Source organism: Petromyzon marinus, chromosome 4, assembly GCF_048934315.1.
Source record: "Petromyzon marinus isolate PM22_M1 ecotype Great Lakes invasive population chromosome 4, UKy_Petmar_22M1.pri1.0, whole genome shotgun sequence".
Taxonomy (NCBI): Eukaryota; Metazoa; Chordata; class Hyperoartia; order Petromyzontiformes; family Petromyzontidae; genus Petromyzon; species Petromyzon marinus.
The window spans coordinates 16,178,362-16,205,290 of NC_133670.1; the positions used below are offsets into that span (position 1 = coordinate 16,178,362).

The 26,929-nt window shown below is 40.8% G+C and overlaps 1 protein-coding gene across 1 annotated transcript; it reads right to left on the reverse strand.

Moving 5' to 3' along the window:
- Positions 1–3,822: 3,822 nt before the first annotated feature.
- Positions 3,823–26,217, reverse strand: LOC116938611 (protein mono-ADP-ribosyltransferase PARP14-like). The gene is made up of 11 exons (XM_032945953.2): positions 24,993–26,217; positions 23,807–24,609; positions 22,383–22,543; positions 18,103–20,331; positions 16,104–16,331; positions 13,768–13,989; positions 12,475–12,565; positions 12,152–12,274; positions 9,714–9,773; positions 9,369–9,539; positions 3,823–9,083 (listed from the first exon to the last, which is right to left on the reverse strand). The coding sequence occupies exons 2-11, from the start codon at positions 24,573–24,575 to the stop codon at positions 8,917–8,919; spliced, it is 4,221 nt and encodes a 1,406-aa protein (XP_032801844.2). The 5' UTR covers positions 24,576–24,609; positions 24,993–26,217; the 3' UTR covers positions 3,823–8,916.
- Between the last annotated feature and the right edge of the window lie 712 nt (positions 26,218–26,929).

Here is a 26,929-nt window from a genome sequence, read left to right on the forward strand (position 1 = left end):
GTCACAAAGCTCTGCCCCCCCCCCCCCGAAAACCATATTTCCATTTTGAAAATAGAACGTGCTTCAAATCGCTTTAAACTATTGTAATAGTAGTGCGTATTTAATGTGGCGAAAACATTTATTAAAAAGTCTATTTAATTAAGTAGAACGTGCTGTCTATATTTATTTAAAGTTGCGCATTTTGATGTGACGTCACATTTCCCAAACCCCCCTCCCCCTCGTCACACATCGTCACAAATATCTGACCCCCCCCAGGTGCGTGACGTCATTTATGGACGGCCCCTTACGAGAGAATCGATTTGTTCACGAGTCGAGCGCGTGCGGCGTGGAGCGTTCGGAAACTGACTCCGAAATGTCGCCGGCACTCACGGGGATTTCCAAAGGGCTACAAAGACAAATAGCCCCCTCCGTGTAGTCTAAACAAGGGGCAAGTGTTGCTAGGGAGCACCTATGAAGGACGGGCACGGCACGCGAGGGGGTGGCCAGCACCACGCCCGGCCGCCTTTGTCTTCCCCAGGTTTACTGCAGGCCGCACCAGGTACTCGTTTAAAGCTGAGTCGACCTAGAAGAGGCCCATGCCCGGTTCAGATAATCGTCACTGGGTGTTGGGGCCGGGTTTATTGCGCAACGTGCCAACCACTCCACTGTCGCTCCCCCAACACTCTCTCTCACACGTGCGCGCGAATATCATTGCGAGTTCGTTGTTTTTCTTATGCCGTACTGTGTAACATGCACATGTGAATGTATTTCGATGTTTTTTAGCCAGTGGTGATGGGACAAAGTCCTGACGCCGCCCCCAGTCACGTTTTAACATAGTAGACTTCGGCACTGTGTTTTAACGCCACTTCATATGATACAGAGCGTTCTGTTATCCTTCGAATATCCAAATTAAATAAAACAAATATTTCAGTTAAATTTGAATGCTATTATAGTGCGTTTAGCCACGTGAGAATTCACGAGACCAGGATAGAGTCTCAGGCTCCACCTGAAAAGAAACTTCATCAAAGAAATGTAGACTTAGGGCATCAGCAAGATCACGGAGTTCTCGGAGACCCTCTCCGAGAATGGACTGGATTGGGAGCGCCATAGCTCCTACAACCCCATCTCCTACTGCTGCCATGGAGTAGAATGCACTCTTGAAAACAGTACAGCATACTGATGTTAGAATAAATAGTTTATTCATTAAGTTATGTTTACCACCACAATTATTATTATTAGCGCTACTCAAATGAAGTCCTCATTGTTAATAGGATAGAAATAAATTTTGATTTAAAGCTTTCGTGACTGCAGTAATTCATATTCTTAGTTTTTTCGGTAAAGTCACGTTGAAGAGAAACAACAAAATAACAAAATATATATAAAACAATAAAAAATTCTCACGACGTTTCGACCATAACTCAAACGGTCATCATCACACCTGATGATCACACCTGATGATGACCGTTTGAGTTATGGTCGAAACGTCGTGAGAATTTTTTATTGTTTTATATATATTTTGTTATTTTGTTGTTTCTCTTCAACGTGACTTTACCGAAAAAACTAAGAATAGGATAGAAATAACTTATCGGGAACGTATCCCCATGTCTACAATGATATGACCCGTTTTAGCGCTGTTTCGATTAACGCTCGCTTCTCCAGGAGTGCATCTTGAGCACTTAGCGAGGTCTGCCTGTACTTGCGAGCAAGAGTTGTGATGGTCGAATGCAGGCGCAGGATGGTAGATACATGGCTGCAATGTAGCGAGCCATTGTAACTCAGATCAGAGCCAGAGCACACGTGACTTGCCTGACGTCAATGGTGGCTTCTAAATCCAATGTGAAAGGCAATCTGGACGGACGGAAGAGAAATCCCCCTGATTGCATTTCTGGACAGCAATGCATCGTCTTGATTGACGAGCTGACTTGGTAATAATAATGAACTGCATGAAGGACCGACTGTCACCTTACGTGGCCTACTCCATCCATAGTTAACAGGTTAATTTAGTCTGTAGACCAAGACAGAGGAGAGTGGAAACATGACGGAACGTGGATACCTATAGGCTATCTGCCCATGAATCGTGGTGGTGATGATTAAAACGTGTCTGTTCAAAATTCGACAATGTTAAATGACGTAATTCATATAATGAATATAGGAAATGCTTTACCCTTTCCGGCAATAATACAGGTGTGACTTTCTGACCCGCCCCTACTGGAGATCAATTAAAAAAAACCGGCTTCATAGCTCATCGGATTTCCCCAGGATAAATACAGATTCTTATTGTGACGATATCCAAAACACCAAGTAGACACCCATTACAAGGCATCAGGTCTGCATGAACCCCACATACTTGTGGTAAAACATGCAGACAGATATGCGTTGATAATGCGTACAGTATATTGTCATTTACAGTGGCCTACACCAATGACCAAAGGATGCCAAAAGGCAGAGGACACAAGGACAATGCAAACGCCAAAGCCCGAGTTAAGCAGTCGTATCTACAGGACCCTTTTTTGCCAGCAACAATATGTCCTGATTGAAATGCATCAAATGTATATGTTTAATAATCGACAACATTTAAATGTGGCATATGTATACATTTTATAATTTAATGTGTAATACCTTTTTGAGTTAATGTGTAATCGATTGTCAAACAATTGATCATGGTCTGCCCCACGGCAGATGTGGGGGGTGTGTTTATACAGGAACTTCCTGATATAATGGCGCCGAGTTTAGTCACGTGACCAGGAAGTTGCAGATTAAGGGTCTCTAAGCCACGAGGGGGTGTCAGCCATTACACAGAGTACACAATGGAGGCACAATTAGTGTCTCAGTGAAGACGGGTGCATCTGTTCATTGCGGGACTCTAAGTTCATTTATGTTCTTATAATACTGGGAATGCTGTTATGTTGGGATTGCCTTTATAATGCTGTAAAATTGTTATCATGAATATGGGCCCTCGGTAACAATGAAGCCTGCCAACTTACATTATTGTGAATGTTATTTGTAGTTGGATAAGTCGAGCCAGACTTGTGCCTATGTAACTTTAATCCGTTCTTGAGAGCAATGATGAAGTATCTCATCCACAGTTCAGTGTTATATGCAGCACTGTACATTTAGGCTGCAGTATAGTGATTACATAAATTAACCTTATTTAACACAGTAGCTTATTCTCTTGTTGTACAGCTATTCAGTGCTAATGTAAGTGCCTCGTCCATCCAGGACCTATGATCGAAATTCATGTTATCCAAGACAATGTTATGATGCCGCAGTGTTCATTCATTGTATTGATATTGCAAGTATTAACGGATGCTGTATTCTTCCATCAGTTTTACCTCGTTTCATTCATTAAATTGAATTCGAGGTTAACTACTCGGATAGTGATGCAATACGGCGCACAACGAGGCCGAGATAGATTACTTTCATATATACTACGTAATAGTTTATTTCTTGAAAAGTGTTCAATGTTGTGGATAATTAAGGACGTATTCATAAAGTTATTTAAAATAGCAACAAATATGCCATATGATTTCCCTGAAATTGTCCTCGTGGCAGCCAGGGATTGAGGAGGGGGTGTGGGATCAAGGAGGCAGGGTGGGGGGGGGGTCGGAAAGAGGGGTGGGGGAATAAAGGGGGGGGATGGATGAGAAGGGAGATAATGGAGGGGGATAATAGGAAGTGGGGTGGAAATTCAGGAGGTGGGGGGGGGTAGAGGAGGGGGGGATAGAGGAGGGGGGGGGGGACTAGAGGAGTGGGTGGTTGTAGCGGAGGGAGGGAGGGGGGATCCATGACGGCGAGGGCGCTTTCAAAGAATGGGATGCGCTGGGAGGATAAGAAACACTTGGGCAAGGAGAGATAACGTTTATTTCACGCCACGTTAACAGCACACACACGGTTGCTCAAACGCCACGTTTTTATACGTGTCTGTTAATTGATTTCTGGATACAATTGAGCTTAAGTTTTGCGTCAATCTCGGTCATTAACCATGTTTTTAGTTTTTTACATTATGAGTCCTTTGCCAGTAACAAGATATAGTAATAGGTTTTACCCTTTTAACTGGCACAAAAAAACTGACACCTTTATTCAAGGCATCATGTTTGCAATAACCGCAACACAAGCAGTCAAAATGCAAACAAAAAAGACAACTCTGATAATAATATGCACTGTCCTTGAATTTGATTGGTCCACACCTGAGACAGCTTTTCTTAGAGCCCTTTAGTCTCCACTGGTGTTGGACCAGAAGACGCCAAAAGGCATACAACTCAAAAACAGTGCACTATCAGAGTATTGAGGGCTCGGGTGAGCATTTACATTATGATACCTCCTTTGCCAGTAACAAGATATAGTAATAGGCTTTACCCTTTTAACTGGCACAAAAACTGACACCTTTATTCAAGGCATCATGTTTGCAATAACCACAACACAAGTAGTCAAAATGCAAACAAAAAAGACAACTCTGATAATAATATGCACTGTCCTTGAATTTGATTGGTCCACACCTGAGACAGCTTTTCTTAGAGCCTAGTCTCCACTGGTGTTGGACCAGAAGACGCCAAAAGGCGTACAACTCAAAAACAGTGCACTATCAGAGTATTGAGGGCTCGGGTGAGCATTTACATTATGATACCTCCTTTGCCAGTAACAAGATATAGTAATAGGTTTTACCCTTTTAACTGGCACAAAAACTGACACCTTTATTCAAGGCATCATGTTTGCAATAACCACAACACAAGTAGTCAAAATGCAAACAAAAAAGACAACTCTGATAATAATATGCACTGTCCTTGAATTTGATTGGTCCACACCTGAGACAGCTTTTCTTAGAGCCTAGTCTCCACTGGTGTTGGACCAGAAGACGCCAAAAGGCGTACAACTCAAAAACAGTGCACTATCAGAGTATTGAGGGCTCGGGTGAGCATTTACATTATGATACCTCCTTTGCCAGTGACAAGATATAGTAATAGGTTTTACCCTTTTAACTGGCACAAAAACTGACACCTTTATTCAAGGCATCATGTTTGCAATAACCACAACACAAGTAGTCAAAATGCAAACAAAAAAGACAACTCTGATAATAATATGCACTGTCCTTGAATTTGATTGGTCCACACCTGAGACAGCTTTTCTTAGAGCCTAGTCTCCACTGGTGTTGGACCAGAAGACGCCAAAAGGCGTACAACTCAAAAACAGTGCACTATCAGAGTATTGAGGGCTCGGGTGAGCATTTACATTATGATACCTCCTTTGCCAGTAACAAGATATAGTAATAGGTTTTACCCTTTTAACTGGCACAAAAACTGACACCTTTATTCAAGGCATCATGTTTGCAATAACCACAACACAAGTAGTCAAAATGCAAACAAAAAAGACAACTCTGATAATAATATGCACTGTCCTTGAATTTGATTGGTCCACACCTGAGACAGCTTTTCTTAGAGCCTAGTCTCCACTGGTGTTGGACCAGAAGACGCCAAAAGGCGTACAACTCAAAAACAGTGCACTATCAGAGTATTGAGGGCTCGGGTGAGCATTTACATTATGATACCTCCTTTGCCAGTAACAAGATATAGTAATAGGTTTTACCCTTTTAACTGGCACAAAAACTGACACCTTTATTCAAGGCATCATGTTTGCAATAACCACAACACAAGTAGTCAAAATGCAAACAAAAAAGACAACTCTGATAATAATATGCACTGTCCTTGAATTTGATTGGTCCACACCTGAGACAGCTTTTCTTAGAGCCTAGTCTCCACTGGTGTTGGACCAGAAGACGCCAAAAGGCGTACAACTCAAAAACAGTGCACTATCAGAGTATTGAGGGCTCGGGTGAGCATTTACATTATGAAACCTCCTTTGCCAGTAACAAGATATAGTAATAGGTTTTACCCTTTTAACTGGCACAAAAACTGACACCTTTATTCAAGGCATCATGTTTGCAATAACCACAACACAAGTAGTCAAAATGCAAACAAAAAAGACAACTCTGATAATAATATGCACTGTCCTTGAATTTGATTGGTCCACACCTGAGACAGCTTTTCTTAGAGCCTAGTCTCCACTGGTGTTGGACCAGAAGACGCCAAAAGGCGTACAACTCAAAAACAGTGCACTATCAGAGTATTGAGGGCTCGGGTGAGCATTTACATTATACCTCCTTTGCCAGTAACAAGATATAGTAATAGGTTTTACCCTTTTTAACTGGCACAAAAAACTGACTAGGCTCTAAAGAAAGCTGTCTCGGGTGTGGACCAATCAATTCAAGGACAGTGCATATTATTATCAGAGTTGTCTTTTTGTTTGCATTTTGACTGCTTGTGTTGCCGTTATTGCAGACATGATGCCTTGAATAAAGGTGTCAGTTTTTGTGCCAGTTAAAAGGGTAAAACCTATTACTATGTTTTTAGTTGTTTTTTCTTCTCCCGCACCTCCGATTAACAGGGTTGGTTATGTAATGTGCGAAAGAAGTTCAACAAACATACATTGCACTAGTGTAGTGTAACATTAGGTAGAGGTAGGTTTGCTGTTTGGTTGAGTGATGACGATGAAACAACGGACGAAAAACGCTCTTTTGCAGTGACGTCACGCACGGATGTAGCACTGTGCTGCGTAGATTTATTTTTTACCGTCACTTTCTGTAAAGAAACGTCATTTGAAGCGACTTTGCGTAAAATTATTTAATTCAGCCCGACCTTTCTCTGCGTTAGTTTAAAAATCTATCCACTCATGAATATTAATGAGGGGGCGGGCCTCATGTGGAGTGACGTCACACGGGGGGGGTGTGGAACTCATGTGGAGTGACAGACATTTCTGGGTGATTATTTGCACATATTTAATGCCATGTCATAAGTGACATAAAATTACTTACCATTTCCATTTAAACGCAATCTATAAGCATTCTAGAGTGGCCACATCGCAATGAAGATAACCATGTATTTGGGGCTTGGGGAAATCCATTGTAATGTCATTTTTGTTTGGCAATATAGGAGTTGTTAATTATACAGTCTCGTTTTTCGTGCAGTATTTTGAGTATGAGTTGTAAGCTAATAATTACCAGGTAAGGACCACTGAGCTATATGTCTTTTTTTCAGAAGCGACCTGGCCACAAATGATAGCGCAACTTAGTGGTTTATCATATGGAAATTTATAGTAGGCAAATACTCTAAATACACATTTCTAAATATGGAGGGGAAAACCGGAGGACCTGGAGAAGAATCCACGCGACGACAGGGAGAACATGCAAACTACAAATATATACAAGGCGTCAGGTTGGGATCGAACTCACGACCTCCTGTATACCAGGCAAGGGAGTTAACATCTCGCCACCCCTGCGCCCCAAATTTGCAGAAGAAATATCATTAGTGCTGCCATTGGGTCACTTGTTAGTTGAACGTTTACTTGTGAATATTGGCTGGACATTGTTGTCGAGTTGGAACAGTGTAAGATCCAAACTTGCAGATGACACGTCTAAGTGCTCTACCGATAAAGAATATGCACTCTTTGCAGAAAGCACAGATGGGTAATGCCCATCACAAATTTTCTGCAGCTCCAATGCACACATTATACAGCAGCTTTCACATGCCAGCATGTCATTTCATTGACATGTTTTCATAATTAGCAATCGACTGATGCGTGCAGGGTGCAAAAGCATCGTTTGCACTTGAATGGAAAGCATTAATAAATGTATACCATAGGCCACGTGAAGGTGTGGAAAACAGAATTAATTTTGGAAACTGATCAAATTTTGGATAGGTTGCACTGAAATGTAATTTGGTGCAAGAGCTTACAACTCGCATCAACTACCAGGTACTTCAGATGTTAATTTACAGGGCGACAGAAAATAAATGTAAAAAAAAATTATGCATGTTCTTTGGTTCTTTCGGTAAAGTCACGTAGAATGAGAATAAAATAATAAAATAACACAATAAAATTCTTACGACGTTTCGGCCACAACACAAGTGGCCTTCTTCAGGTGGCCGAAACGTCGTAAGAATTTTATTGTGTTATTTTATTATATTATTGTATTCTCATTCTACGTGACTTTACCGAAAGAACCAAAGAAGATGAATCCTTGCAGTCACGAAAGCTTTAAATCGAAATTCTGCATGATAAAGCATTGCTGAATAAATTAAACCAAATAAAATAATAGTGCAGCAAGTCTTATTTTTATGTTGCTAATATTCACTCTTTCCCTAACATTGCCTACGAATTAGGGAACTAATAATAAAATGCATGTATTCAATATAGGAGTACATATTGTACTACTCCCTACAAAGGATTCCTCTACCTACGAACTCTACTTACGAACTTTTAGAGATACGAACAAACCTGTCCACATGTCCAGTATCCTGTTTGGGCCAAGAGTCGTAAGTTCAACCCCCAAGCAATAGATGGCGGTGGTGGCATCTACATCTGCAGAACATGAAGAACCAGTGGCATCTACAGGATATTATATAACTTTTAAAGCCATTCCCCGTGTTTGTTTTAAATCGACGAAAGTAAAGTTGTACTTACGAACAATTCGACTTATGAACAGACCTGGAACCTAACTCGTTCGTAAGTAGAGGAGTCCCTGTTTGTGCAATCTCCACCGCCATCTCTGGTGAGCACTGTGATTTAACTTTTTTATTTAAACGTGTTAGGAATCTTTTTTAAGACAATATTTTTTCTCAAATTTTGACGAAAAATGTACCCCAGAAACATAATTAAGTCAATGGTAAAATAGGTGTTTAGATTTATGTTTTGCCTCATGTCGCGTTTTCCAAGGATGCATCCCCAACGTAGTAGATAACTTACTGTATTTTAATATTGCATGATAGACATACATTTAGATGTGGATAAAAACCCATCGGATATCAATTTAGATTAGTGATGAAAACATAAGTGTAATCTGGAAGCAAACAAGACAATTACGTAATTGTTAGGTGCAGCAAAGTGATGTTAGTGGATGCGTCCATGAAAGACGTCTTGGAAGACGTTCAAAAGCGAATTTTCAACAAACACAATACGTATGTTGGTCACAATTGTAGGTTTGTTTTCTTTTGCAAACGCATGGATTGCGTTTAGCATACCAGAAGCAACGTTCCGAGGTGATAGATTCGCATTACCTGATGAAACAACATGGGCAAGAGTAAATCATTTAGGATGATACTTGAAACAATATTGCCGAGATTTCGGTAATAATTTCTACATTATTTCAAGGTAAAGTGTCTCCCTACTTTAGTGTGTGGCAATGCTCATCTATTTTGGTGGCCCTGAACATGCGGATATCAAACATTCCCTATGGCAAAGGCCAGTTTTTACATTTAAATAACTGAAGAAAAAAAATAATTTTTCACCATTCTTGTATGGCAACAAAATATAACATTCATTAAAATATCAAATATATGTACCTGTACCAAATGCTGGAAAAGACACCGATTTTATATTTTTCTTTTGACATTCATGTAGTATTCTTGAACAGGTTTGTTCAATATTACCCTGAAGCCCTGCAATGTGCAAAATATATTTGCACTCCAATTGGCCTGCTGTGGTCACAACAATGTCTCCCAACTTGGGATGTTCTGCAATAAGGAAATAATACATATTCAAACATCGAAAAAACAAGGGATTATATAAAAATTGAATACAATAAATAATATTTATCCTGACCAAATAACTTCAACCTATAAAATAACATCAATGACCTATTCTTGACCAAATAAATGGAAACTATCATGAATAACACAATATATTACCTTTTGAGAATTCATCTCGAATCGTATGTCCAGCAGCCTTAAGGATAGCACTGCTAATTCCTGGAAGGGTAACACAACAACAATCATATTTTTAACAGAAACTTGCAGCCTGCATGTTTTTTCGACGTGACTGTCCGTTTGTCTAAAATGTATCATTCCGGGTGACCACTGCAAAGTATGATCTTGAGTTTTGATTGTGGTGTGCTGATCTTTAAAGGTGTATTGAGAAATTTGTATTCTGCTACTGATGTTTCTGCTGTTATGGAGCGACTCATGCATCCAGCAATGGCTGCGGGATTTGGTCGTACATGTTACGTATATCGTTTGTTGTTGGATTTGAATCACAGTTCCTATGATCACTGTTACATTGTTTTTGTGGCTTTATTTTGGTGATTTTGAGGACGGTTCGGTTTGGCCATGTTTGTTTGTTGTAGTACAGAGTTGGCCTGATAACTTTAATCTACATTTTCTTATGGTTGTTATTGTTTGACTTGCATCCCACTGGTATTTATGCACACAGTGTTGAAATGCGGTGTTTTTTCTGCAAGACTTTGCTGTTTTTTTCAGGATTTTTTTCTGTTGCATATAGTCACTTTAAGATGTTTCTTGTTCATGTTTTTGTTTTGTTGCGGTTGCACCAGAGTCAAGAGCTGCATGGCTCAAGGAGTTATACCTAATAAATGAAACTGAAAACTGTCACTCCTGCCAGCCAAATTTTACTTTATAAAACGATACAGTGAAAGTACCTGTCATTGAATAACGGTCCTCCCCCCCACCACTGGGTCCCTCACGCATGGGACTCCCAAGACCCCTCCGTCCCCCTACCCATATATACACCCCCATACGGGGCCCCCTCGCGCATGGGACTCCCAAGACCCCTCCGTCCCCCTGCCCATATATACACCCCTATACGGGGCCCCCTCGTGCACGCTCCCCTCGGTGCCCACCGCGTGCCCCCACCCATGTGTCAGCTACATCTGCGGCCCTTCCTCTCTGCTCGTTGGGTGGTACATGGCCTCCAGCCAGTTAGAACGCACGCAGAACAATTTTGTAATGTAGTATGAAATGCAAGACATTTCACATTTAAGAGGAAAAGCTAAATTTTAGTCGTAGGTGCGGTAGGGTGGAGGTCAAGGTAGGGAAACAGGGAGAAATGACAGAGCAACATAATATGGCACAGCCCAGGACGAAGCAACTGGGGTCCAACACCAACAACAGAGACAGCCAAGACAGACATCTATGGGGGCCGGGACCCTTCAACGAGTTCCATTGCGGATGCTCAACCAAGGAGTACAACGAGTGACAGGGGAATCTTGAGGGCATGAAAGCCCTTTTCACAGAGTTCCAGGGGCAGCCGGAACAGCACCAATGAGTTCCACGGCAGTAAAGGCAGCGACGATTCAGAGGAGAGGTCAGGCAAAGATCAGGAGGTAGCAAGAGGTGTAGGCTCATAGATGGGGCAGAACAAAAAAAAACCTGACGTCAAGGAGACAGAGGAAAAACCAGAAACGTTGTTGTTTAGCAGGCACCACGTTACACATAAACATTCGATATAAACCATTTTTTGATCAGCTAGGATATAAAACCACAGTCTAATTATGTATTATATACTTCCATTGCATTTGAGAAATACATCTTATTGAACTTTTTGTCAATGTAGTATGGTAATGCGCTATTAACTGTAAAATTATTGAAATCAGCGTTGGGGGAACCTACTGCCCACGGCCCCATGAGGCATACTACACTTCTAAACAGCCTGGAAACAACTGGTATCCCTCACTCCAAGCATCTTAGCTGCACTAATCGATTCAAGGGGGGAATATATTCGATCTGTCAACACTGTTTCAAATGTTGGCATGCCTACTCACTTCTGCAAGGGCCTATTGCAGTGACCAAGTGACAGGGATATGTGATTGTGGCCTTCCAAAGGTGTTCGAAAATGCTGTGTTTAGTTTGTTATCCTTCCCCGCACCTCCCATTAGCACAGTTGGCTATGCACGGTGTAAATGTTCAACATGCATACAAAGGAAACGTTTCGAGAAAAACTGAAATTGTCAATTTGGAAGAATAGTTTTCCTCTAGAATATGAATCACAGACCCACTGGAAAATATTTTGACAGAATGCTCCATAATGAGAAGTAGTGTACCGACTTGATACACATATTTTAAAAGTTCTATGTGAAATTTTACACAAAGGTGCACAGTATTTAATTAAGCAGAGCTCAATTTTGTCTAAAAAATCCATAACTATTGGCGCATGCAAGTGTGAACATTGTTGCTAGTGATCACAGCTGAGTAGCTCGCAATTGATCGCGGGGTTAAAGGAATCCACTTTCATTTAACTTTGATAAAGTACTGTTTATTTCATGTTAATTTTCTTTGAAAGTATCCTGTGCAAATTCTGTAATTGCTATGTTATGGGTGTGGTTCGTGGTTACCTGAGGTCACACTCATACTAGTGTCTGTGGAGTTGACAATGGCGTCCGTCTTCTCTTGAGTGATATCCCCACTGCACAGCTCGACAGTAATTCCCTGTATTTTAAATAGTTTCTTATTATGCTCTGCAACGTAGACAAATTGTAAAGTTTAAACATTTCTACAGACTCCCTTTTAACATAATAATTGAAATGCACATGGTGATACAATTAGACCCTGAGACTTTACATCTTGGAAGTAAGAAAAAGCAAACATGGTCAATGCATTTTTTTGTAATGAATGCATGCAGGCGTCAAAAGCACGAGAGAACACGTGAATGTTGTACCTGCGCCAGTTTGAAACCTTTCCTCCTGCTTAAGGTTGGGCGCTCTGGCTTCGGAGTCCGATATGGAACTCGATATTTCGTTTTCAAAAGCCTGTAACAGTAAAATACTCACTTAAGAATACGGACTCTGCAGCAGGTTATTTTGTAAATACTAGTAAAATATCTGTACGGAAAGCACACAGGTGTAATTACAGTAAAATACATTCGTTTTAACTGTTAATAGGCCACTTTACAGGATAAGTAAATGACATTTTACAATGCACCATATATTGTACATTGCATATAAAATTAAATAACCTTTTACAATCATCTCAAATCTGGGATGTAATGCGTGTGTAGTGGCCTTACTGACGTCGGAGACTGTTCACTTGAGGCAACACGTATTTACTACAGACGCTTCAATTACAGTGGCGAATCTGATACTTGAAGAGGTAACGGCCTCTTCACCCATACTCTATAGAGGGAACGTTCCCCGAGCTTTAGTCCACGCTAGCCCCCTGGTTCCCTCTATCCTGGTCCTCTCTCAGGAGGCTGTCTGACCTGGCCCAGCTTCGGCGCAGGTCCCGATCACCAGCCACACGAGTCCGGCCCTCAGAAGGACATCGGCCCTCGCGGCTCTGGTGTCGCACCCTGGCTTGCTTTGCCCGGCCCTCAGAAGGACAGCGGGCCAAAAAGAGTTCCAGGGTCTGGCTAGTCCATCTTGTTTCTTCACTGGCTCTTCATCTTGCTCGAGTCGAACTGCCCCTCAGCTCCCCTGGTCCCACCTTTTATACTGTCCCTCACTGAGGGGTGGGGCTGGGAGGGATCACAGCGTCCCCCACAGCCCCCCAGGGTGGTGGCCGTAGCGGACGTGGTTGTGGCCACCGTTATACAACTGCGTGTCACCCTCCCGTAACACCTCTACACATGTAATATCATACACAGATTCCTATTACAATAATATTTCACTTCATACTATCTGAAATATTTTCTCTCCTACATCGTTATTGTAAAAGCATGTCTGTCACTATTACTAAACACACATTACCTGTTATAAAACATGTTATTAGTCCACTGTATGTTCCAAGAATATCAGCCCTTTACAATTGGTAAATAATCACCTTTTGGGGGAAAGCAACAGTAGTCATCCCATGAATATCCCATTAATATACTGGTCCTCACCATAAAAATTTGGAGATTCTATGACAAACCTGGGTCTGTCAAAACTTAGGCTTTTTAAATTTCCGCATGAGTATGTGTTTTTTTTTTAAACAAAGCAAGGTGGTGTATACCTGCATTAAAATGTACACTAACCTTAAATATGTCTGGTTTAGACCTTAAGATCACAAACTGAATGAGCTGAAGGATTTCGTCTTTATGCTCCTTGTTGAACTGGATGGCAGCTGACAGCATGGCACGAGCAACCTGTTGTGGTGGGCAGTTTAAATTCCCAGTGCCCAGGGCTGGGAAGGAGATGGATGTCACTTTTTCTTTGTGAGCTTTCTTCAGGCAGTCCAATGTCATTTTGTCCACAGACTGCAAAACAAGTAGACGACATAACTGCAATGTGGAATTATCTTGGTAAAGTTACAGCATGTATAACATGTTTTTTGAACTTCTTTGGTTCTTTCGGTAAAGTCACGTAGAATGAGAATAAAATAATAAATTGATAAAATAAAATAACACAATAATATTCTCACGACGTTTCAGCCACAACACAAGCGGCCTTCATCAGGTGAAGGGATGAAGACTGTCTGGAGACTGTCTGGAGTCTCGTCCCTTCACCTGATGAAGGCCGCTTGTGTTGTGGCCGAAACGTCGTGAGAATATTATTGTGTTATTTTATTTTATCAATTTATTATTTTATTCTCATTCTACGTGACTTTACCGAAAGAACCAAAGAAGATGAATCCTTGCAGTCACGAAAGCTTTAAATCGAAAAATGTTTGTTGAAATAGTATTTTTACTTTCCTAATTGAGACATTTTTAATTTAACGATAAAATTGAAACCAACCTTATATTATTAAGTCCATTAAACGTACTGTATATAAAATAAAACATGTTGAATCAAGTATTATTTGTACATTTGCAATAAAAAAAGATTTTACGTGTTTCTCTTACCATGAATCACGAATTGTGTAAAACATTTCGTTTTCACAAAATCTAGTGTAAAAATTAAAACGGGTGCAATTTGCATTTTGTAGAGAACTATTGAAACTTACGAGGTTTTTTTGGGTTAGATCACGTAAATATATAAATGTGTCGTTAAAACCCGCCACTACCAGACACAGCCAACTAGTAAGGGTTGTCACGTAAACAGAACATGCCAATTCGTCACTATTACAGCACACCGGTGTGTTGGAGAGCCAAGCCACAACATTTACAATCTGAGTATGATGTTTCGCCAGTAATTATAACTAGCTTCATCAGGCGACAGCCAGATTTGTGGAGAAGTCATCCTGTTTCGCCTTTATATAAGGAATGAAGCTAGTTGTAATTACTGGCGAAACGTTGTACTCGGATTGTAAATGTTGTGGCTTGGCTCTCCAACACACCAGTGTGCTGTACTAGTGTCGAATTGGCATGTTCTTTTTACAGGACAACCCTTACTAGTTGGCTGTGTCGGGTGGTGGCAGGTTTTAACAACACATTTATATAGTTACACGATCTAACCCAAAAAAACCTTATGGATGATATTGGTCGCGAAAGCCTATGTGTTAACTATTGAAACTTGATGGAGCACTTTGGGTTTGAGAAAACGGGGATAAAGATGCGAATCAAGTTAATAACTGCATTTTAAGTCCAATTCATATCCTGAAGAGATTTACTAGTGCAGGCTGGTAAAACAAGGTTTGTGATCTAACAGCCATGGAGGGCATGACAAGAGGTGTGTCCCTAATAAGAACAGCTTCAAATTTAAGACTGGCAAATCTTTTAAAGTTATTTTAAATGGATCACTACATCAAAAGGGAAATTCTCTGGGCAGAACGAATTACATCTTGTAAATCCACCAGCCCTACTGATGGATTACTTCCATCAACCAACAGTTCCATATGTTTAGGTGTAAAATTTCTGCCATAAATAGTGCAAATCGCTATCTCATAGAATTTTAACAATGTTGTGTCTGGTACAACTACACGAAGGCACGATTAGGATTAATTTGGTTTGAATTCATTAGTCTGTTCATGAGACTGTGGAAGTAGGGCATGAAAGCCCTTATTTCGGTACGTGACTTGCTGTGCCCCATCTTATTGGGCTCTTGGCAGCAAAATGTGCCGATATCACAATTTGAAATTCATCTCACTCACAGGCTCTTGATTGTTTGGAGCCACTTCGGCAGAGCTTTGCCTTCTGGGAAATGTCAACAGGATTGAGCAGCCTTGGTGGAAATCACTCGATTTATGGCACGTTATTTTTAGAGATCAAGTAGAGATCCACCGTGTTTATACATTCATTTTCATGTGGCTTAATGAAAATCCACATGGTACAGTATAAAATTGGTAAACTACAGGAACACAAAACAAAACGAATGCAGAATCTCCACCACTCACTCAGGGCACAACCTAATGCTGAAGTGAGCAAGCAAAGCAGACATACTTCAAATTTAATTTTTGTCTTTCTACATGAGCTTAAATAACAAGGCCACTTACCCCTTTGATTTTAACAGGTTGCACAGCAATATGGTACACTTTCTTGCAAGAGAGACGACATTTTGAGGTGTCTGTGCTTATGATGTCTCCATGACCAATGCGATAGGTATTTTTTCTGTTAAGTTCATCCTGGAGTGCAGGCCCAGCTTTACGAAGAAGAGCAGCAGATGTTGCACCTCCAATGTCGAGCTTCATTTCAATAAACGTGGAGTTCACGATAACTTCAGTCTGAAACAAATGATTTAAATATTACACTCTATTTGGGGGGGGGGGGGGGGCGGCACATTTAACTTGCACATGTTTAGGGCGACATTAACATTTACAACTGGATGACAATTACTCTATGACAGTGTTAAGTATTTGAACCAATGAACTAGTTTTTAGAGCTCGGACGATTAGTTGAATAATCAACTACTTTTTTGTGGGCAATTGCTTAGCCCGCTTTAAAATTGGCAGCCTGCCACAGATGGGAAACCCCCTACAAGTCACGTTCTGCGTGAATTAACCGACAAAGTCATTATGCTGGTGAACTTATGAAGCCGCACCCATCACCTCCCATCCAGAGGCACACGTGGAAATAGGGGTCAGATGTTTTTCGACTATTTTCATGTCATTTAATTTACCAATAAATAGATAATTATTAGAGTAACTTAACAATTATAGAATCGGGTATCCCAGTTCTACTATTACACGCATTCTATTAACTCACTCTGTCTGTTGTTGTTGTATCCTCAAATCTTGTAACTCAATTTTCACCCACTTCCCAATGTGGTATCGAATGCAAACTTGGTATACTTATGTCATACTGGTGACAATACTATATTATATCATTAAAAATAAAAATATATATTTTAACATATTTTTAACATATTTTTTACGTTTTGTTTCGGCTTGGCTCTAATTGTCCACTGCTCAACTGTAAATCACCACGGTCCCCTTACGTTATGGCAAGCTTTGCGGCCACTTCCTGGAGTCGTGGAATTCTGCCATTACGAGTACGGTACATTTCATTAAAGCGTGTTTAAAAAAAGTATTTTTTAATATTACTTATTTATTTTTTACCTTTTCTTTTTTTCATAAACAAGGTGGTAATAGTGTACACAGTAATTCATATCCCTTGGTCATTCAACTTTGGGATGACGGTCGCCCAATGCTGTGTCACTTGTAGGGATTGTTTGGTCACTGCAAACTTGTGAGGGGGGCGGTGAAGGGCTGGGGAGCTTGACCAGTTCACATATCACGCACCACTGTTCGCTCTGTCCGGGAATTAAACTCAGGCGGCTTGTAATGCAGTGTTGCTTACTATTGGGCCACCACTCAATCCTCAACAGTGTGCATACAATATATTCCATGCCATACATAAAGACGTGGAGTGGTGGTGCAGTTGTTAGCATACTGCTCTGACACCCAACGACAAGAGTTTGATTCCCAGCCACAGCTAATCAGGAGCAAGTGATATCTGAACTAATCCAAACTACACCAATGAATCATACGGCATGGGGAGGCATTCATCAAGCAGTGAAATGACGTTCTTAGCCTTATTTGTTTAGTTATTATATAGAGGTGTCTTGCTGATGCTGTGTGAGATTAGACTCAAACATAGTGTTGCCAATCATTCCTCCTGGGTCAATGATACGCATACAGCATTGTGAAGAGTTAACTATTTTTTTCATAATATAGGTTTTTTTTCGGTTAGATCACGTAAATATGAATGTGTCGTTAAACCCACCACCACCCGACAGCCAATTAGTAAGGTTTGGCGGGTTTAACAACACATTTATAATTACGCGATGATATTGGTCGCGAAGCCTACGTGTTAAACTGTTTTTTTTTTGTGGAGAGTGAACCCCACCATAGAAATATAGAATTTTCCAACACTTTCTCAGGACTGCATATAGAATTTAGTGCTACCTAATACTCCTTTGAGTATTGGAACACACTGACATTTCACATTGAGAAAGTATGCATGAACAATTGAATGGTACCAGAAATAACTTACCGTTTGATCTTCAATATTTCCAAATACAACTTGTATCGTTCTTCCTTCCTTCGTGGTAATAGAATTTCTTTGAATGTCGTTCATTTCTGCAGAAAATGTCTCCTTTGTTTTACGATTTTCCCAAGCAGTGACTCTATCTTCAGTTTCATAACAAGCGAATTTAATTTTTTTGTTAGGGCCCTCATCCTCTTCTTCATCCTGCATCTTATGGGTTTTACTCGATTGCTCTTCTGATCGGTCCTTACGGTTCATTGTAAGCTCTATGGTTTTTCTCAATTTATAAATAAATTCGTCATTAATATCCACGATGTGAATATCAGTCAGGGTTTTCGGGCAATCATGAGTCATTTTACAGTACTCAAAAATAGCATGCCAAATTTCTTTAGAGCAGATATCCAGTGGAAAGGAAAATATTCCAGCACTAATGGCAGGAATTGCAATGGATTTGAAACCTTCTTCATCAGCCTTCTTTAACGCATTCGTGATAACCTTTCGAAGAAGAAAGATTCCTACAGATGTATTACGCCGGTAATCTCCCCACGCAGGGCCAACAGCATGAAAAACCTTCTTACATGGCAGGTGGCCTGGCCCCGTTATGGCCAACTCTCCTGTAGGCACTTTTCCATGCTTTCTGACGTAAGAATCACTCTCCTGCTGAATGACTGTACCTCCTGCATCAGACAGTACTTTAGCGAGCCCCCCTAAATGATTTAAATTTGCATTTGCTGCATTTACGATCACATCTACATTCAAATTTAAAATGTCGTCTTCATGCACAAACAAAAATCGATTGCCAGGCAATCTTACAGGAGGCCTTTGTTGAGTTGCAACTGGTCTTTCTGAAGCACCTGCTACTGAAGCAAATTGTTCTTGATTCTGACTAGAACATCGAGAGTTGCGCCCTCTGTATTTCTCTAGGAACATAGAGATGCTCTTTGCATCTGGTACGCCTCTCTCATTTTTCCGAAGTTCTTTGTTGACTTTTGAAACCACATTATTTATAGACTGCTTGTGTTTCTCTACCTCTTCACTGTGGCCCATAATAATGATATCCATCAGTGAATCGTGCCTTTCGACAGAAACACTTTTGAATGCAGGATGTTTGATGATCTTCATGTATTCAATGATGCAACTGCACAATGCTTCATTCTGCAAAGGAATTATTTCTTCAGCAGTGTTGTCTTTGAAATAGCTTGTCAAGTCCTTATCTGCCTTTTCTACTGCCTCTGCTATCCCTGCGATGTAAATTGCACGGCAGGTGCCATCATTGTGCTTTGAAGGAGTGAATATGCAGTTAATATTTCCAGAAGAAAATGTGTGCTCTAGTTTTTTAAAAAACACATTCCACTGTTCACTTTTCATGACAGCTACGCACTTTTTAGTAACCAGAAAAAGCAGATCCTTTAAGATGCGATTTAAAATGTCATGGGCCTGTTCAGAATAACCCTCTAGTGAATAAATGTAGATTCCATTTTCATCAAATCCACAAAGGGCTTTGATGTTATTATCACTAAAGTGCATTTGCACCAAGGCATTGAGGTCAGTTTTCCTTATAAAGTCGTTCAGATAACTTCCAAAGCTACATTTCTTTTTGTCTGAGTTTTCTATGCTGGAGTCTATATATTTTTTGGCATCCTCAACTTTTCTGGCATTTCCCTTGAGGTACAATGTTGATGCTTTGCTATCCATGTCAAATTGTACACCTGGAAAGCTCATGCAGAGCTTATCCTGTAGCAATTCAAAATAATGAGGTTCAATATTCGTAAATAAACTACCTTTATTAAACTCGCTCATGATGTCTTCTATTTCTTGTTTTAATTTTTTTACTTCATCAGATTTCCCAGTCAGTTGTATGCCATTCTTATACAAAACTTCTACATCCTTTTTTTGTTCATTATTTCTTTCTACCTCCTGCCATTCTTTTTCTGTGCATGTTATTGTTTCATGAGCATAACCCTCAATAAATTGTGTAAACATCTTTGTAACCGAACCTTGCCATTCATTGTGGTCTGTGATTGACTCATTTACTGGTAAGAGTGAGATGGTATTAACATCCAACGCCTTGAATTTGCATCTGGATTTTTCCAGGGCTCTTTCCAGCTCTGACCTGTGCTCTTCATTCGATGTGATAAACTTCAGCAAATATGAATTCAGTGTCTCTTTCAAAGGCTTGGGTTTCTCTGGCGTATCTGTTGATTTATCCAATGGGGTTTCCTTTGCCTTTTCACTCTGATGAAGACAGTGGGTTAATAAGAATATTATTCCCATGTAAGCAGCAACATAAAGGGTATCAATGTAATTCTTTACATGCCTCCACTGGCTTTTTATTCTTATCCACCTCAGTCACCAAACCTCTCACTTTGAATTAATAAAATCACCTGTTTTTACAAAGATATATTTGTTCGTTTATTAGCCCATTGGGCTTCTGTTAATCAACAGCAAATTCTGAACAGGGTTTGACCCAGTCGGTGTCATCACTAGAGTCAGGCATGTTAAATCCTGCTTTTTATGTTATTGGTAAGTCCACAATGGAAAGGCATTTATTTCATTTATTGCCCAGGGTACAATATTATTATGCACTTATGCTCATGGTGTAGAGAGAGTAAACTTACCAATAACATCTGACAAAACTTGAGCGTTTAAAATGCCTGATTGCTTATGAGACCCAGGGGGTCGAAACCATTCTTGAGTTTGCATGCTTCAACAGGCGATGCTGGTTAATGCAAGTCTGGGAGGTCAATTGGCTGCTGGACTAAACATTTTATTTTTTGTGTGGAGGTATGTAATGAAAGGCGAATTATGTATTTTCCTGAGTGTTCCACTATAGTGCTCAGTGAGGTTTTTTTTACTGTCACTTTGAAAGAAAATACAATGGGCTTAATTCTACTTCACTTCAACATTTCATCTCCCCTCTATGATCCCTTCAGCTCGCTCTATGCCAACAAATACTTTTGTTCATCTCAATTAACTTTGGATAATATATAACACAAAGTAATCATTTGTATCATTGTGGAGAAAATAAATAACAAAATATACAAGCAGACAATGTCTCCTTCATATAATTGTTTCTTCACATAAACATTAAAAACAAATTCCTTTCGGACTGCTTATTGTGGTTTAGTTTGTTGTCCTTCCCCCACACCTCCGATAAGCCCTGTTGGCTACGTATGATGCGAAAGAAGTTCTACATACATATATAACGTCTGGAAATTTACCAGAATTACTACTATGAGCCAAGAATGTCCCGCGCGTGACGTCACTCCACATGAGGCCCACCCCCCCCGCGTGACGTCACTCCACATGAGGGCCACCTCCCTCATTAATATTCATTAGTGGGTGGATTTTTACACGAACGCAGGTCGAGCTGAATGAAATAATTTATTACACAAAGTCGCTTAAAATATGACGATTCTTTACAGAAAGTGAAGGTAAAAAATAAATCTACGCAGCACAGTGCTACATCCGTGCGTGACGTCACCGCAAAAGAGCCCCCCCCCCCCCTTTATTAATATTCATACCCGCGTGGAAATTTACACCAACGCACAAGGTCGTGCACTCCACATGCCGCACCCCTCCCCTCATTAATAATCATGAGCGGGTGACGTCACTCGACATGCCGCACCCCTCCACAATAACCATGAACGGGTGACGTTACTCCACATGCCGCACCCCTCATTAATAATCATGAGGGGTGACGTCACTCCACATGCCGCACCCCTCCACAATAACCATTAACGGGTGACGTCACTCCACATGGGGCAACCCCCCTCATTAATAATCATGAGCTGAACAATTTTTCTATTGAATATTTCAGATTTACTGCAATATATACCAGTCCTTGGACGGGCAAAAAAGCTAGTTTATTTGAATAATCCTGACTGCTGATGAGACACTATGTAAAAACCATTCCAGAGCGTTTGCTGCTAAAATTATGCACTTCCAGGAGGCAGTGAGGCCAATAATTTGTGCAAAAATGTTTTTCTGTGGAGAGACAGATATATGAAGGAGACTTTGTCTGCTTATGCATTTCGACCATGGAGAATTGTACTGCTTCTTATAATAATGCAATGTGAAATATTATAACATTTGTGTTATATGTCTGAATACAAAGACATGGTTAATCTTCTTTGGTTCTTTCGGTAAAGTCACGTGGAATGAGAATAAAATAATAAAATAAAACAATAAAATTCTCACGACGTTTCGGCCACAACACAAGCGAAAGAACCAAAGAAGATGAATCCCTGCAGTCACGAAAGCTTTAAATCGAAAGACATGGTTACCTCTTCACTTTTGTCATTGGCTGAGGTTTGTAAATCGATGGATGCTCCAGGCTCCGCAGGAGTTGCTGGTGAGGCCGTGAAGGCAGTGACGTGCACCTCCGCCTTCTCATCACTGGACACCTCAATCACGTGCTCACCTTTAGCTAAGACACTGTTCCGCACTGCAACAAAAGTGACTAGTATTTAGTCATTTCTATTTCAACAATAACAAGGACCAATACAATGCATCGATGAAAATGTACTCTTGACTAACCTGATATAATAGGTATCAAAGAATGGGTTACCTTCAGTTATGCACTTTTTACACAAAGTATATGCTTATCTGGAGTGTTGAGTCTGAGCTGTCAGTGGTCAGGTGATCATGAGTGGTGTGTCAGTAACTATCTGGTGAGTGTCCGGTGAGTGGTGAGCATCTGGTGAGTGAATGCCTGATCAGTGTAAGTACCGTAATTATCCACCATCAGACTTACTCTGAGTGGTGAGTGTATGGTGGAAGGTGAATGGTGGGTATCTGGCTATTATGAGTGGCTGGTGAGTGCCAGTGTTTGATGAGTTCTAAGTGGTATTAGATCATTCGTGTGAGGTGAGTGGTGTCTGATGAGAGTCTGGTGAGTGCCAGTGTTCTGGTGATACATTATCCATACGAGGAAGGAAAGACTAAAGTATATAGATGGTGATGCAAGACAATCAAATATATGTAACTATGTATTTCCTTATTGTTGGGTCTTTCAAAAAAGTAACGTAGATAGGTTCAAAGAAAATATCAACAAGTACAAAAAACTACCACGTTTCGATCGCAACAAAAGCAATCATCATCAGGAGAAAATCTAAACGTGGTAGAATTGTTATTTTTTTGTTATTTTTTTCTTTGAACCTATCTACGTGACTTTACCGAAAGATCCAAGAATATTAATTTCTGCAGGCTCGAAAGCTTTAAGCATGTATTTCCTTTGCAATGTGTCCAGTGTCTTGCACATGTGTAACATTAATCAGTATTGTTAAACATCATGTGATCCACATTATTTTTACCAAATTGATTTTTTTCATAGGAATAAAGAGGCACGTATGGGGCTACAGAAGGGAGTGATAGGCACCAATGGCGGAGCCAGGATTTTCAGGTAGGGGGGGCAACTCCTCCAGCAATGAAAAATGTTAGTTGTTAGTAAGTAAGGACTTGTCCCTTACTTTTTATTCGACTATTCGACACGTGTGCGGCGATGGCGCAGCCATCGATCGAGGGTCGAATTCGAACCGCGTTGTGTGATTGGTTTTACAATGTTGTTCGCCATGAGGTGGAGGGCAAACGCGGGCAGGCCATGGGCAACATCATTACACTGCAATTTCTCCTTTATGCACACAAACCATATTAAACAAATTGGGACGTGGGCTGGCAGTGTGTGGACATACAGGTTGCTCTACCATACCTTGTTTAGAGGTGAATTTCACGATGGCTTTGCGCTTTGAGTCCCGGTGAGAGATCAGCTGGCACTCCCCACCACCGGACCGCTTGCTCTGGAAATATTTCTGTAGTTTCCCCTTGAGTACCTTGTCCAGGTCACGAGGCAGGTTCTCCACGAGTACAGCAGTCTCCTCCTCCATCAGCTGCACATGTGAACTCGTGCTATCGTCCGTCCCTCCTACATTCGATGCCACAGCTGTTTGGCCCCTCTTGATCTTGGAAATAATTTCCTGCCTGTTGCTGTCTTGACGAGGTTCCTCACTGAACACAGACACCTTGCTCCGCTCACCTGCCTTGGCTACCTTAAGCTCGTTACTGCTATATCCTGTTGTGACTAGCTTAGACTCGTTACTGCCATCTGCTGTAGTGACTAACTTAGACCCATTACTGCCATCAGCTGTAGTGACTAACTCACATCCATTACTGCCATCAGCTGTAGTGACTAACTTAGACTCGTTACTGCCATCACCTGTCTTAGCTAACTTAGACTCGATACTGCCATCACCTGTCTTAGCTAACTTAGACTCGTTACTGCCATCAGCTGTAGTGACTAACTTAGACTCTTCACTGCCATCACCTGTCTTAGCTAACTTAGACTCGTTACTGCCATCAGCTGTAGTGACTAACTTAGACTCTTCACTGCCATCAACTGTAGTGACTAACTTAGACTCTTCACTGCCATCAGCTGTAGTGACTAACTCAGACTCTTCACTGCCCTCCTTATACTTCTCCATTCGTTCTCGGCAAGCCCCGTCAAATGTGTCGTCTCTATTCAATGTGAAATGTAGAAACAAACACGCGTACACATGCACACACGTCCACACACCAATGTATCTCGTGTTTCCCTCTTGCTTCGAAACTAAATCCACATGTGAACTTCTGTTTTGTCCGTGCTAATCGGAGCGTGAGAAGGACAACAAACTAAACAACACAAGGCAGTTATAAAGAATTAAATTAGATTTAAAAAAAAAACTGCATATAGCTCCAGTGGCGATCGTTCGCATGAACGCCACACAGTATACACGCGGTTTTAAAACGTTCGCACACACACGCACACACAAAACCACCGTTGCTGTGTGACGTTAAACGTATCGGGTAAACTCGTTAACCGACTTTAACTTAACAAGTGTAAATAGTTCTAGATTACAAACCCAACAGAACTTGTCGGAGAGAGAAGCGTCGGGGCCCGCGCGGAACTCGAGGCGCCTGCGAGTGGCGCTCTCCAAACTTCCTGCCGCTTGTCTTCCTCCTGCTGGTGAATTATCGTGGTGCTGATGATGATGATGACGACGACTCTTTAACCCTTTAACAACACTCTGGGATGTTTTACCCACGTGTGTGTGTGTGCGCGCGTGTGCTTGCATCCATTCGCCGACGAATTATTCAAACTTGAGGCCCAACGATGGATGTACGCATCGAATCGAAAAACGTTGTCCAAAGTGTAATAATTGTACTGGCAAAAGTGGCATGCAGCGATAATAAAAGTAACATGCTGTGGAATACGTCGGTTAAGATAAACTTTTTTATGCTTATGATAAATGGATATAATGGTTAAGTCCAGCTGTGATTACGTTGTGGAGCTGCGTTTGTCTTGGTTGGTCTTCACCTCGTGTCATTAATATTAACATTTCACACCAAACTCGGATATATACAGTAGTCACGAACCCATTCCTTTACATTTAACCAATTTAGAGATTCTGAGCCGTATATTCTCCAAAACCACTTCAGGTACATTTCAATGCACAGTAATACAGAAAACATTCACAAAGAGAGTATTAGCATTTTAATAAAGTCTCTTGAAAAATCAAACAGTTTTTTGCTGGATTTTTATTTTATTTCTCCAACCATTCTAGATTTTACCGAAAAAAACCCAGAGTATTCTCCAACCATATTAACTTTCCTAACGCTTCACAGATATTCTACACGGTATATAAAATGTGTGCAAAATAATGAAATTGCATCTTTCGGTGAATGCCTAACATACAGGGTATTCAACATTTTTATGAAAATACGCATGTGTTGTGTTATACGATGTCATAGGATTTCGGTATAAAGTCCACGCAACAATGTTGCTTGACTTTTACAACTTGCCCTCTGTACTCTACCAAATAAATAAGTTTTTTTTCTAATCGGACTGTACAATGAACCTGATTTACCTAAGTTGTGGATGACAACGTAGCATTGTGTTACACGCTATTTCATAATTTAATCTAAACACCATACTTTACCAGACAAATCGCAAATGCATTGAGACTATTTTGGTGCTATACATGTCCAAATGATGGGCCACATTGTTGAGCTATCATTTGTTCTGAATAATAAGTTCATACCTCAGTGGGCTTTGCCTGGTAGGATGGGGATGGTTTAGTTTTTTTTTTAATGTGTTTGGGTGAGTTGTCGAGATTCTTTTGGTGACTTTTGCACGTCATGGAGGTGGCAACACCGACACGTTCCTGAGCCATTAAAACTCAAACGCAGCCCAGATGACCCTCGGCACTCTATTGCCCTCTCGACTGCTCGGCCTATACCTATATTCGATTGCAGCGTGTTTGAAAATCACATGAAAACGATGTGCTTATATTACCTTTATGCTCAATGAGGTGAAACGAGAAGTTTAAAATCTACACCGTGATTAATACAAAAAAGAGATCATTGAATGTTGATTCGCAACCCCACATTTTTTGACAATTCATAATAATATGAATGTGCACTGTGCATCCCTATTGCTACACTACTGCGTATTTCCAAATCGCCCGCAATGCACTCCCCCATCTCGTCAGATCTATGAAAGCTAAGCGAGTTTGAGCCTGGATTAGGGCTTATATGGGGGGCCACCACGCATGGCAATTTGTTATCGGCTATACAGCATACAACATCAGTTATTGCACAGTGCAGAACTTCTATGCTTCCCGCCTTCACCAAACCGCACTACAGACTAGCGTGGTGAAGTATGGTTAAAACAAACCCTACGAGACGCATGGCACGGTGGTGGAGGGGGGGGTCCTCATCCAGCAGTGGGTGGACAAAACGTGCTGTATGTGCTGCACACATTTCACGACAGTATACCGCAGTAGTTCTGCTTGTTGAC

Coding starts and splice junctions, on each gene's coding strand:
- LOC116938611 (XM_032945953.2), bottom strand. CDS start 24,575: ATGGAGAAGTATAAGGAGGGCAGTGAAGAGTCTGAGTTAGTCACTACA. Junction 16,332..18,102: donor GAAATATTGAAGATCAAACG/GTAAGTTATTTC, acceptor CATTTGTTTCAG/ACTGAAGTTATCGTGAACTC. Junction 12,275..12,474: donor AAGGTTTCAAACTGGCGCAG/GTACAACATTCA, acceptor TCTACGTTGCAG/AGCATAATAAGAAACTATTT.